The 12,761-nt window shown below is 44.4% G+C and overlaps 1 protein-coding gene across 2 annotated transcripts in view; it reads left to right on the top strand.

Annotated features, from left to right (window-relative positions):
* ift80 (intraflagellar transport 80 homolog (Chlamydomonas)) overlaps positions 1-12,761 on the top strand; it is a 54,331-nt gene that overhangs the window by 857 nt on the left and 40,713 nt on the right. For both annotated transcript variants that reach the window (XM_020503095.2, XM_031790686.1), the window contains exons 3-8: positions 554-775; positions 4,458-4,568; positions 4,684-4,752; positions 8,277-8,386; positions 11,171-11,260; positions 11,394-11,531. In XM_020503095.2, the coding sequence (XP_020358684.2) occupies positions 554-775; positions 4,458-4,568; positions 4,684-4,752; positions 8,277-8,386; positions 11,171-11,260; positions 11,394-11,531 (740 nt within the window). The remainder of the gene's footprint in view (positions 1-553; positions 776-4,457; positions 4,569-4,683; positions 4,753-8,276; positions 8,387-11,170; positions 11,261-11,393; positions 11,532-12,761) is intronic.

Below are 12,761 nucleotides of genomic sequence, written 5' to 3'. Positions count from 1 at the left end.
TCTAACGTCATGGACCAAAGCCAAGGCTGCCTGAGACAAATGTGATATTCAGTGCACCTTGCACCACCAGACCTGGGTTCAAATACTATTTGAAAACTTTTAAATATTTTGAGTGTTTGCTCTAGCCTGTCCGGAGTGGCAGATGGGCTGGGTTTGCAGTTTTGGGACTATTTGAATGGTCCATTTGAATAGTTAATCAAGCACAGATAACCCAGGTCTGCCTGGCTCCTTTCTAAAGGCATGCTTATTGCAACCTGTATGTAGGTGAAAATGTTTTTATATGCTAATTGCTCAGACTTGTGTGTGGATCTGCCCTACCTAAATACAAAGAAAGGTTAATACAGGATCTGTGTTGATTAATTCACCTGAAAAGCAACCACTGTGGTTGAGTCTGTTGTGGTCATCAACCCTGGACCCAGAGAGTTAGGCTACAGGGTGTGAGAACGTTTGTTCCAGTTTAACGCTAACACACCTGGTTCAAGTAATTTAGATATTTTGCAGCAAGCTCTGATCTATTTCCACCTAACCATTGTCCTCCTTAACATCTGGACACATAAAGAGCTTGTGAGCTGTGTGGGCTGGACCACTGCAGATGAGCTGTACTCATGCAGTGAGGACCACCAGATCCTGAGATGGAACCTGCTGACCAGTGAGACCAGCCTGGTGGTGAAGCTGCAGGAGGACCTCTTCCCCATTGACCTGCACTGGTTCCCCAAGACGGTGGGAGGCAAGAAGCAGGCCCAGGCTGAGATCTTTGTGCTCACCAGCACTGATGGCAAGTCACCAAAGGGCTCAATAATGATGAGGAATAATAAGAGATTTTCTCGTAACAGGCTTTGATAATTTGTTTCGATAACTTTATTTATGAAGCACCTTTCATACCTAAAAGAGCTATCTGAAACACGTTTTTGGCACCGCTAACAAAGAAAATGAATGTTGCATTTTAAAGCAATGGTAGTTTCTCACATTATTCAACAAGACAGATTGATATTGAATTAGGTAGGTGATAGAGGATATGAGTCCCAAGGTACATAACCGCATTGTCTGTTTGAAATGTCTCTCATTGACCAGAGTGGTATACTACGAAGCAAGCTTCCGTTAGCTGCACATTTTAGGTCAGGCTTCATTCGTACCACAACCGTGGATATTGCCCGTCTGCCTGCATAGCAGGCGTGTAACTTGTTGCACGTGGCTCGTTGAACGCCGAGCTCTTCGTTGAGGCAATGCTGAAACATCAATCCATGGCCAAGTCGGTGCCACATTTTCAGTTGTGCCGAAATCAAAATGAAAGAAAATGTATCTTGCAAATCCAGCAGGCTTTGGTGTGAAATGGGCTTTTCGAAGTGCCATCTTTATTTTATTACTTATTGTTAATGCTGTCTTTGATGTGCTTATCAATGAACAAGCACCTTTTTCCGACTCCTGTCACTCCTTCTGTCTGTGGAACAGCTTTTTGTGTTGTGGCTATATACACTGCTCAAAAAAATAAAGGGAACACTTAAACAACACAATGTAACTTCAAGTCAATCACACTTCTGTGAAATCAAACTGTCCACTTAGGAAGCAACACTGTGACAATAAATTTCACATGCTGTTGTGCAAATGGAATAGACAACAGGTGGAAATTATAGGCAATTAGCAAGACACCCCCCAATAAAGGAGTGGTTCTGCAGGTGGTGACCACAGACCACTTCTCAGTTCCTATGCTTCCTGGCTGATGTTTTGGTCACTTTTGAATGCTGGCGGTGCTTTCACTCTAGTGGTAGCATGATACGGAGTCTACAACCCACACAAGTGGCTCAGGTAGTGCAGCTCATCCAGGATGGCACATCAATGCGAGCTGTGGCAAGGTTTGCTGTGTCTGTCAGCGTAGTGTCCAGAGCATGGAGGCGCTACCAGGAAACAGGCCAGTACATCAGGAGACGTGGAGGAGGCCGTAGGAGGGCAACAACCCAGCAGCAGGACCGCTACCTCCGCCTTTAAAGCAAAGAGGAGCACTGCCAGAGCCCTCAAATGACCGCCAGCAGGCCACAAATGTGCATGTGTCTGCTCAAACCGTCAGAAACAGACTCCATGAGGGTGGTATGAGGGCCCGACGTCCACAGGTGGGGGTTGTGCTTACAGCCCAACACCATGCAGGATGTTTGGCATTTGCCAGAGAACACCAAGATTGGCAAATTTGCCACTGACGCCCTGTGCTCTTCACAGATGAAAGCGGGTTCACACTGAGCACATGTGACAGACGTGACAGAGTCTGGAGACGCTGTGGAGAACGTTCTGGCGGATGCTTTAGTCCAGGTCTGGGAGGAGATCCCTCAGGAGACCATCCGCCACCTCATCAGGAGCATGCCCAGGCGTTGTAGGGAGGTCATACAGGCACGTGGAGTAACACACACTACTGAGCCTCATTTTGACTTGTTTTAAGGACATTACATCAAAGTTGGATCAAACTGTAGTGTGGTTTTCCACTTCAATTTTGAGTGTGACTCCAAATCCAGACCTCCATGAGTTGATAAATTTGATTTCCATTGCTAATTTTTGTGTGATTTTGTTGTCAGCACATTCAACTATGTAAAGAAAAAAGTATTTAATAAGAATATTTCATTCATTCAGATCTAGGATGTGTTATTTTAATGTTCCCTTTATTTTTTTGAGCAGTGTTCTTATAATCCATAGAAAGGTTTTGTCCCTGGCAATTTGACTGTTAAAGTCATTGGTACACTAGCAATGGCTGTTAGTTTGTGTTTCAAATGTCAAAATACTATCACGTGAAAAAAAGTATTTTGGAAGGCAAATGCGGTCTACTAAATGTGTAACGTGATAGGTACTTTAGTTTCAGTTAATATACATTTTTTTAGGGGGGATGAATAACATTTAATCAGTCATCTTCCTCAAATGAAGAGGACGCCGTCACAAGTGGGATGGTATCTGATTTAATTTGTCTTCAATTCAATGTTCAGAAACATTATTCAGGGTAAATGGAGTTAGCCTGGAGTTAGCCTGCCTGGAGCAGGATAGTTCTGAAGGATTCGTTGCCATAGAAATGTACCAGTCTAAAAGGTGAGCCACTTTCGTGGTACCAGTTATCCCGAGTTGAACTCAAGTTGACAGAAGTTACCTCGCTAACTCCTCAAAGCTGATTCAGAGCACAGGACTCTTGTTGTTCTCCTGTGTCTATATCAGCTCTAAACACACAGAGTGGAGATGTACGGCGATGGCAGGCGACGTGTGGTCACAATGTTAATGGCAGTGTAGAGTTGCATAAACACACCCACAAACTGAAGCAGCAATTTTCCCTGGCAGATCATGTAGTCATGAAAACGTTTGCATCTGTCTTTCTGGTACATAATGATTATAGTCATCATATCGGTAATATTATCACAATTGACTGCTTTTTAGAACAAGTCATTGGTTTCCTTTATGGAGAGGCAGTGTTTAAGTTTTGAATGTACTAGTCCTATATCTTAACGTACAGCAACTTCAACATTTTTGGGGGAGGGGAGGGGGGGATTGCGCAATAGTCCATTGCAGCTTGTAACGGCACATTTTTCTGGTTTCTGTTTTTAATGTCAGTGAAATTTCACATGGCTATGAAATGGTTAAATAGAAACCACAGATGTATAGCTTTGGTGTGTGTGGGGAAAATCTATAGTAACTTTTGTGGCTTTCTCCAACCTCATTTGCTGCGTGGGCCTCTGAGGCGATATGTCAAAAATGGGTTTGGTTCGTAGTACTGACAGACAGAGCAAATTCTGTGAGCAGTTTGAATGTGGCGTTTAACAGTCAGGTCGTTAATAGAAATGACATTTTTAAAAGCCTATTTTAATTCTGAGCGTCCTTTAATACAGCAGCCATGGTCGTATACACACTACCTGTTTTTCTGGGTCTGCGACATTCACATTTGTTAGGACATCCAAATATAGAAACTGGAGAGAGAAGCATCATGCTGATTTGCAGTTTTAGGCAACCAGAAATTTCATAGAACACTCTGTATTTTTTAATACGCACCGCCACAAAGTATATGGTAGGCTAGTGTCTTTGATAACTGTCTCCATGCCTGAACTCTCCCCGTCTCTAGCAGATAGGAAACTGTTTCATTTAAGCAGCAGAGAGACATCGCTTTCATTCTTCAGTTTTGTGTAAGAAATGTGTCTTCAGAAGGTTGCTACCAACCAGGACAGTGGAACAAAATACATTATGTATGAGAACCTGACTCCATTGGTTACAGTTCTTTATGTTTATCTATTTGTTTGTTTCTGTGTGTGGCCGAGTGCCCATATTCTTTGTATTTATGAACTCTCCTGACATCATGTGTTATGCTTTTAGCGTGCGTTTTGACTGTTTGTTGCATCTCAAGTGAGATTTAGAACTGGAGAGACAGTTTATACAGTATATTTCCTTCATATCTAATGGACTGTACCCGTCTTCAACCTGTCTGTTCTTTTGTCTGTCTGTAGGCAAGTTCCACCTGGCCTCTAAGATGGGCCGTATTGAGAAGAGTGTGGAGGCCCACAAAGGAGCTGTATTAGCCGGGAGATGGAACTACGACGGGACTGCTCTCATCACAGGTGAGGGGGACACAGGGTAATAAACACACACAAGAAAATGTAATACGCTGCTCAGTAACAAGTTTGTTATAACTGCTGTAGGTTGTAACTCAGATTGTTGACGTTGTTTCCTCAGCTGGGGAGGACGGACAGATCAAGATCTGGTCTAAGAGTGGCATGCTGAGGTCCACCTTGGCCCAGCAAGGTAAAATGTTTCAAACTATTCTTTCAACCACTCAGCTCAGCACTTACTGTATTTGAAAATGAATTTGCGCAGCAGACTCGCAGTGCATAGCCACAATTTGTTTTGAAACAAATGCAGCCACCAATATTGTCCCTTTTTAACAATTTCCTGTTTTGTCAGCATGGGGCCCTGTAGTTTTTGTGGTGCAGTTGCTCCACGGTGTAGTGACAACATTGCACTCTCTCTGTGTGAAGAGGTGTATGTCAGTGTGTGTGTGCTGTAGTCTTCCAGCCCAGTGTCGTCAGCATGCTTCTGTTAGACTGGCGCTTAGCTGAACTGATCAAGTGTGCTCGCATACTCCCTTAAAAGACCTTCGCTTGAAAAACTACAAAATTCGGCAATAGTTCTGTTAGTCCTTCTTGAGATGTCAAAGGTTGCAAGTTCAAATCCCCGAGCTGACAAGGTACAAATCTGTCATTCTGCCCCTGAACAGGCAGTTAACCCACTGTTCCTAGGCCGTCATTGAAAATAAGAATTTGTTCTTAACTGACTTGCCTAGTTAAATAAAGGTAAAAAAAATCAATAATAATATGTTTGGACACAGCCTACTCATTCCAGGGTTTTTCTTTATTTGACTATTTTCTACATTGTGGAATAATAGTGAAGACATCAAAACTATGAAATAACACATATGGAATCATGTAGTAACCGAAATAATGTTAAACAAATCAAAATGCCTGTGGGAACTCCTTCAAACTCCTTGGAAAAGCATTCCAGGTGAAGCTGATTGAGTGAATGCCAGGAGTGTGCAAAGCTGTCATCAAGGCAAAGGGTGGCTAAATATAAAAAGTATTATGATTTGTTTAAGACTTTTTTGTTGGTTACTACATGATTCTATATGTGTTATTTCATAGTTTTGATGTCTTCACTATTATTCTACAATGTAGAAAATAGTCCAAATAAAGGAAAACTGTTGAATGAGTAGGTGTGTCCAAACTTTTGACTGGTTCTGTATCTGCCAAGAAGAACAATTTGACATCTAACTAAGATGTTTGTGGCAGTATATCTCAAGTGAAACAATGTGCATGAAAACGAGTCGTCTCTCGTTGAATAATGACAAACATATAATTGAAGAATCCCTACTGTTGACCAATCATCAACGAAGGGGTGTGGACTTCGGGTACCGACTTCGGCTTGACTTGAGGAAAAAAAAATCACTACCCATGTGTGAATGAGGATGCACTGTGTTAATCATAGGGGGTGAGTGTGTCAGCCTGGTGCTTTTTCAAGCCGCCTGTAGGTCTCTCACACTCTGTGCCCAGGCAGAGGACCTGCTGGGGCCGGGCCAGGGACAGTTGTAATGAGGTCAAACCCATGAACACAGCCACGTGAGTTACAGAGAGAGAGAGACGGCGCTAGCGGAAATTTTGTAAACATAAGGCAACACACAGCCACCAATTAAAGTCTCACACACAGACCGCTGTGTTCATTAAGGCCCCTTCTGCTTTTTAGGGCACCTCACTGGATGAAAGAAAGAGCGAGAGCGAGAGGGATTTGATGAAAAGAGAAAGGCTTGTCACAGAGCGGTACAATACTGTTCATGTGTATTCTCTGTGCCGTGTCAGAAAAGTTTCTCCACTTAAACTGAGCTTTTGGTTGAGGACAAGCGGCATGATGCGCTGCCATTATACAGCTCTGAGAATGGTGGTTATATAGTAACCTAGATAATGTCATCACAGTACATATAGAAAGACTAGTACAGTTTGAAGCTCTACAGGATATGCCTCATGTTCTGACAATTTTTAGGCTTTCACATTTACTTCCACAGTTGGGATTTGTGTGTGTGTGTGTGTACAGTGTCTTTACAGTGTGTGTGTGTACAGTGTGTCTGTCTGTGTGTATTTAAAACTGCTGTAAACGATGCCGGTGCGACGATCTGAAAGATGGCCTTTGTGTTAATAGTGTTTAGTCCAGCCAGATGATTTAAGATGACAACCATGGAGGATTTAAGATGACAATCTGGCAGACAGAGAGAAGTGTGTGTGTGTGTGTGTTGAACTATTAGGGTGTAATGCTGCTGGATACAGTTGAAAATGCAGCCAATGCTCCAGTTCCATTTTTATTAAAGGCACCGTAAAGTTTCAAAGGTTTATTGGAGTGGAGTTTTATTAAAATCCATAAAAAAAGACTCCTAATGATCCATTTCTCTAACCAGTACTCGCATACAGATGGTTTACTTATTAATTGATTCATTGTGCCATTTTGAAATATCTTCTCAGAAGTGGCCCCCAAAAAATGTTGCCGTTGATGGTCAAACCTGGCCATCCGGATGACATGGATGCATTCTCCTGAATGAATGGGCTCTTTGCTTCCATAGAAAACTGGGCAGAGGCAGGAGCAGTTTCGCCACACGATGCACATTCTCCCTCAGTCCTCTATTTAATTTGTCTGTCTGTGTTGTTGTGAACCATGGCATTGACTGGACAGGCTTGAGAGGGAGTGAGCTGCACAGCCGCTGTTGCACGTACAGATTTGTAGAGCGCATGGAGGAACTGGTGGTGTCTCCTAACAGGTGTGGACACATCATCCACACTGCAGATGCATCTGTGCAGGTGCTGCGCCCCCTTATGCACACACACACTGCAGGAGTCACGGGTACAGCTGGGGGCCGTTGTTGTGAGTCTTGAGTGCGATGATGTAACCGTGTCCCATTTGTGTGGGGGAGGAAGAGCGAGGGAGGAGAGGACGTGTGTAGAAGAGGAGGAGGGGGGCAGAGGGAACTCGTCTCAGCCGTCTCTCATTGTCAGCCCGCGATCATGTGACCTCTTGGCATTTGAGAAACCACAAGCAGGGTTAAATGTCAGCCTGCCTCTTTCTCTCTCACACACACACACACACACACACACACACACACACACACACACACGGTTTAGGCAGGTTTCTCTTAACGCTCAGCTGTCTTGGTGTGATACACAGCCAGGTCTGCAGGATTCCAGCAAGCTTTGCACGCAAAACCCCATTCCTACAGGCTGCACGAGGTGAACCTTAAGAGTAAATATGACACTGCTGTGGTGTGGAAATTAGAAATGCAATCTCCTCCAGCTGCTGCAGTGTCTCTGTGTTTGTAAGGAACACCAAGCACTTCTCCCTCTTTGATAAGGACTGCCTCGAGGTAAACTGTGTGATAGCTAATCAATGCTCTGATGAAACCAGAGTCAACTAACTAGTGGATCTTCTACTGACAGAATGACTTTATTATATGTCATGCTGTCTGAGAAGGAGATGCAACTGGGAAACGGCCTTAAACAAGTTTCAGTTGTCATAATTTTCTGATGTTAATGGATGTGTTATGAAAATAGTATTATAAAAGTTATTGTTTAAGCACATGGACATTGTTAAGTAGTGTGATTCCTCACCTCCTGCTGTGTCTCTCTCTCTCTCTCACTCTCTCTCTCTCTCTTTCTCTTTCTCTTTCTCTCTCTCTCTCTCTCTCTCTCTCTCTCTCTCTCTCTCTCTCTCTCTCTCTCTCTCTCTCTCTTTCTCAGGGTCTCCTGTGTACTCGGTGGCCTGGGGCCCGGACTCTGATAGGATCCTGTACACGTCAGGCAGACTGCTGATAATCAAGCCCCTGCAACCTAGCGCCAAGCTCCTACAGGTACTGTGTGTGTGTGGGGGGGAGGGGGGGGCTTGAAGACCTCGCACTCCGGTGAGTATTCTTCTTGTTCATGTACATTTGTTTATTGTTTTTGGCACTGAATTGTGCCTGGGACCCTGAGTAAACACCAGAGGGTTTAGTGTGCACCCCCCTCCCCCCACCTCTTCCCTCCCTCTGAGCAGAGCAACAGCTGGCAGTGTATGGAGAAACCCCCTGCACAACTCTGTGAGCCCTACAACCCTCCCCAAACCCCCTCACCCCATCCCCCTGCTCCCTTTGGGGAGAGACAGAGTCGTGGGAGAGAGAGGGGTTTGGGGAGGCGGGGGGGGGGTGGAGATCAGGAGTTGTAGTGATAACCTTCACATGGCAGGAGGAGAAAGGAGACCATGACTGAGTTGACTCCTCCTCTCATCCTCCTTTTATGGCACGTGCCTCTGGTTATCTGTTGGTCGATACATCTCATGAGTATTGACCTACAGTGCCTTCGGAAAGTATTCAGACCTTTGACTTTTTCCACATTTTGTTACGTTCTAATTCTAAAATGGATTAAATGGGGCGTCTGGTTGCCTAGGGGTTAGAGTGTTGGGCCAGTTACCGAAAGGTTGCTGGATCGAATCCCCGAGTTGACAAGGTAAAAATCTTTCGTTCTGCCCCTGGACAAGGCAGTTAACCCACTGTTCCTAGGCCGTCATTGTAAATAAGAACTGGTTCTTAACTGACTTGCCTAGTTAAATAAAGGTAACATTTCTTTTTTTCTCATCAATCTACACACAATACCCCATAATGACAAAGCAAAAACAGGTGTTTAGTTTAAAAAAAATTAAGTATTTAAAAAAATAAATTCACATTTACATAAGTATTCAGACCCTTTACTCAGTACTTTGTTAAAGCACCTTTGGCAACGATTACAGCCTTGAGTCTTCTTGGGTATGATGCTACAAGCTTGGCACACCTGTATTTGTGGAGTTTCTCACATTCCTCTCTGCAGATCCTCTCAAGCTCTTGTCAGGTTGGATGGGGAGCGTCGCTGCACAGCTTTTATCAGGTCTCTCCACAGATGTTCAGAGACTTGTCCCGAAGTCACTCTTGCGTTGTCTTGGCTGTGTGCTTAGGGTCGTTGTACTGTTGGAAGGTGAACCTTCGCCCCAGTCTGAGCAGATTTTCATCAAGAATCTCTCTGTACTTTGCTCTGTTCATCTTTCCCTCTATCCTGACTAGTCTCCCAGTCCTTGCCGCTGAAAAACATCCCCACAGCATGATGCTGTCACCACCATGTTTCACCGTAGGGATGGTGCCAGGTTTCCTCCAGACGTGACACTTGGCATTCAGGCCAAAGAGTTCAATCTTGTTTTCAACAGACCAGAGAATCTTGTTTCTCATGGTCAGAGTCCTTTAGGTGGGCTGTCATGTTCCTTTTACTGAGGAGTGGCTTCCGTCTGGCCACTCTACCATAAAGGCCTGATTGGTGGAGTGATACAGCGATGGTTATCCTTCTAGAAGGTTCTCCCATCTCCACAGAGGAACTCTGGAACTCTGTCAGAGTGACCATCGTGTTCCTCGTCACCTCCCTGACCAAGGCCCTTCTCCCCCGATTGCTCAGTTTGGCTGGGCAGCCAGCTTGGTGGTTCCAAACTTCTTCCATTTAAGAATAATGAAGAACTTCAATGCTGCAGACATTTTTTGGTACCCTTCCCCAGGTCGACACAATCCTGTCTTGGAGCTCCAAGGAAAATTCCTTCGACCTCATGACTTTGTTTTTGATCTGACATGCACTGTCAACTGTGGGACCTTTATATAGACAGGTGTGTGCCTTTCCAAATCATGTTCAATCAATTGAATGTACCACAGGTGGACTCCAATCAAGTTGTAGAAACATCTCAAGGATGATCAATGGAAACAGGATGCACCTGAGCTCAATTTCGAGGATCTGAATACTTGTGTAAATAAAGTATTTATGTTTTTTAGTTTTAATACATTTGCAAAAATGACAACCTGTTTTCTCTTTGCCATTATGGGGTACTGTGTAGATGGAGGGGGGGGAATGATTTAATCCATTTTAGAATAAGGCTGTAGCGTAACAATGTGGAGGAAGTCAGGTCTGAATACTTTCTGAATGCACTGTGTGACTGTCCAACCTTTCCTTACTTTTTTGAAGGGGAAACTATTCTGACGATTTTTCCCAGTCCCATTCAGTATGCTGAACAATAAGCAGCACATCAGGATGTGTCAGTAAAAGTCACTTGGCTAATGTTGGGGTGTGTGAGTTAGTGTGTGTGTGTATTACAGACATGTAATGGGGTCTCTGACGGGGTCGTGTGTGTGATCTCGCACCCGTGGCGACCTGTGAAGGCTCTGCCCTGTTTCCAATTAGAGCCAAGTCCAAGCTATTACATTAACACAGAGCAGACTGGGAGGCTGTCAGAGAGAGCACCTCGCTCGACCTATAGCTCTCTCTCTCTCCTTGTCTACTAGGCTCCTTTTGATAAGAACGCTCTCCTCCCTGTATCTGCTTTGTCTTGTCTCCCTGCAGACTTCTCCTGCTTGTCCTTGACAAGAAAACCTGAGTCATATTAGCCTTCAGCCCAGCGTGTAGTATATCGATATGGACCTGCGCCCCCCCCCCCCCTTTCCTTTCCTCTCTTTCCTTCCCTGGGACTGGTTAACTGAGGTGTGATCCTGAATGTATTGGTTGGGTATGGAGAATATCACTGCTCTCGCATAAACATCTGTTCTTTCTCTGCTCCCTCATCTTTTCCTTGTCCCTCGTTCCCTTTCTCTCCCCAGTGGAAGGCCCATGATGGGATCATTCTGAAGGTGGACTGGAACTCGGTGAATGACCTGATACTGTCGAGTGGAGAGGACTGTAAATACAAGGTCAAGTGTGTCCCGTGATCCAAAAATGAACTGTGTATCATGCAGTCGCAATACTGTCTAATTGACCCTGTTCCTTCTCTCTCTCTATCTCTCTCCCACTCCTTCCCGTCATCTCCCTCCTTCCCCCTCTCAGGTGTGGGACAGCTATGGTCGTCTGCTATACACATCCTCGTCACATGACTACCCTGTGACCTCAGTGTCCTGGTCTCCGGATGGGGAGGTGTTCGCCGTGGGCTCCTTCAACACCCTGCGCCTCTGTGACAAGACCGGGGTAAGGGCTCCCCTCACCCCACCACACGTCCACTGCCAACCCCTCACACACCTCTGTGCACTGTCACTGTGTGTGTTTCAGTGTGACAAACCTGGTTCTGTAAGAGGTCCTCCATCTCTTCCCTAGTGTGTGGACGTAGATGGTGAATGCATGGTGTCTCTCTCTGTACACTTAGCTCATTAGTCTCTGTCACATGTCAGTATTAATATCTGGGGCTGATAGTGCTGTTGATGGTAAGTGGACTTGTAGTGAGCGAGTGATGGATGGCAGGTAGCCCAGATAGCCTAGTGGTTAGAGCGTTGGACTATTAAGAAGGTTGCAAGATCGAATCCCCGAGCTGGCAAGTTAAAAATCTGTCGTTCTGCCCCTGAACAAGGCAACTAAACAACTGTTCCTAGGCCGTCATTGAAAATAAGAATTTGTTCTTAACTGACTTGATTAGTTAAATAAAGGTAAAAAATGTTGTTTTATTATTCTTCAACGTATGGCCAGAAACAATAAATCTTAGCTGGATTCCTTGTTTAGTTAGAATAGAAATGTCAGTGTATTGCTCTATGAGACGTGGCCTAATGAAAACAAACAGCACAGGGCTCTGGTCCTCTGCACTGATCACCACTCATTTCATGCTACATTTTAATCTAATTAGAATCAAATGGCTTTTTTTTGTTGCACCAAAACAAATGGAGAGAGACTCAACGCAGATGTCTACACAACACCGAGGTTATGAAAGAGGTTGTGTGTGTGCGCTTGTAAACACTGTGTATTTTAGTTTGTGCATGCATGTGTGTATTCAAGGGTATTAGCTTTCACTTGTCTAGTTGTTACAGATCAGTGTGGATGAAGGAAAGTAGATGTGGAGAGGAAGGAAGCCATCTTGTTCTTCTGAGTTGAACCCTCAGTAGGACGCTATTCCATTCAAGCCTGTTACTAGCTTTTAGGGATTACGAGTCAGAAAAAAGTTAGCAGCAAGAGTACAGTAATAAGCACTATCTTCTTTTCACACTGTAAATTTTGCTTAATTTTTTTATTGAGTACACAAATCCGATAGGATTATTTGGACTAGTGAGACCACAAACTCTCTGAGCGGGTGTAATTGTGTCGAATAATGAACCTAAATCACCTTTCTTCACAATGACAATCGTGTCTCTGTGTTGTGAGTTTGTTTACGTTGTGGGTCTGTTCCATTGTTTGTCATTGCGCCACTCTGTCTTGTGGTGGGTTTGACTGTGG

This window comes from Oncorhynchus kisutch, linkage group LG15 (genome assembly GCF_002021735.2).
Source record: "Oncorhynchus kisutch isolate 150728-3 linkage group LG15, Okis_V2, whole genome shotgun sequence".
In the NCBI taxonomy this organism is placed as follows: Eukaryota; Metazoa; Chordata; class Actinopteri; order Salmoniformes; family Salmonidae; genus Oncorhynchus; species Oncorhynchus kisutch.
The sequence above is the reverse complement of the archived record's forward strand: the minus strand, read 5'-3'. Positions and strand labels throughout refer to the sequence as shown.